The sequence below is a fragment of the Olea europaea genome, chromosome 18 (assembly GCF_002742605.1).
Source record: "Olea europaea var. sylvestris chromosome 18, O_europaea_v1, whole genome shotgun sequence".
Taxonomy (NCBI): domain Eukaryota; kingdom Viridiplantae; phylum Streptophyta; class Magnoliopsida; order Lamiales; family Oleaceae; genus Olea; species Olea europaea.
This window is the reverse complement of record NC_036254.1, coordinates 27,995,740-27,996,337: the sequence shown is the minus strand read 5'-3', so window position 1 is coordinate 27,996,337 and position 598 is coordinate 27,995,740. Positions and strand designations below refer to the sequence as shown.

Below are 598 nucleotides of genomic sequence, written 5' to 3'. Positions count from 1 at the left end.
GTGGGCAATGGGCAAGCTCCCGCACACGAGTATGCTCCTAGACTCAGAATTCCTGAACCGTGTACCTATGGAGGGGCACGTGATGCAAAAGAAGTCGAAAACTTCTTATTTGATATGGAACAGTACTTTCTAGTAGCTTCGATCGAAGATGAAGCTAGAAAGGTAACCACAGCTACCATGTATTTGGGTGGAGATACAAAATTATGGTGGCGAACCAAATATGCGGACATTCAGGCCCACAGGATTCGAATTGATTCTTGGGATCTCCTCAAGGAAGCGATCAGATCGCAGTTTTTCCCAAAAAATGTCGAGTATCAGGCTCGACGAGCTCTTCGAGACCTGAAACACACGAGCTCTATTAGAGAATATGTGAAATCCTTCTCAGGGCATATGCTGAATATTCGAGATCTGTCAGAAAAGGATAAGCTCTTCACCTTTATGGAAGGGTTGAAACCGTGGACACGCACGGAACTTCAAAGACAGAAGGTTACTGATTTAAGCACGGCCATGGGAGCCGCTGAATGCTTGAGCGACTACCAAACAGAATCTAGAAAAGATCGACCTTCGGGGAGTAATCAAGCAATTGGAGGTGGTAACA

At 45.7% G+C, this 598-nt stretch overlaps 1 protein-coding gene across 1 annotated transcript in view; it reads left to right on the top strand.

Moving 5' to 3' along the window:
• The window catches only part of LOC111366962, a 5,954-nt gene that overhangs the window by 2,762 nt on the left and 2,594 nt on the right, over positions 1–598 (top strand). The window contains exon 2 of the mRNA XM_022987641.1: positions 1–592. Coding sequence (XP_022843409.1) covers positions 1–592 — 592 coding nt within the window. The remainder of the gene's footprint in view (positions 593–598) is intronic.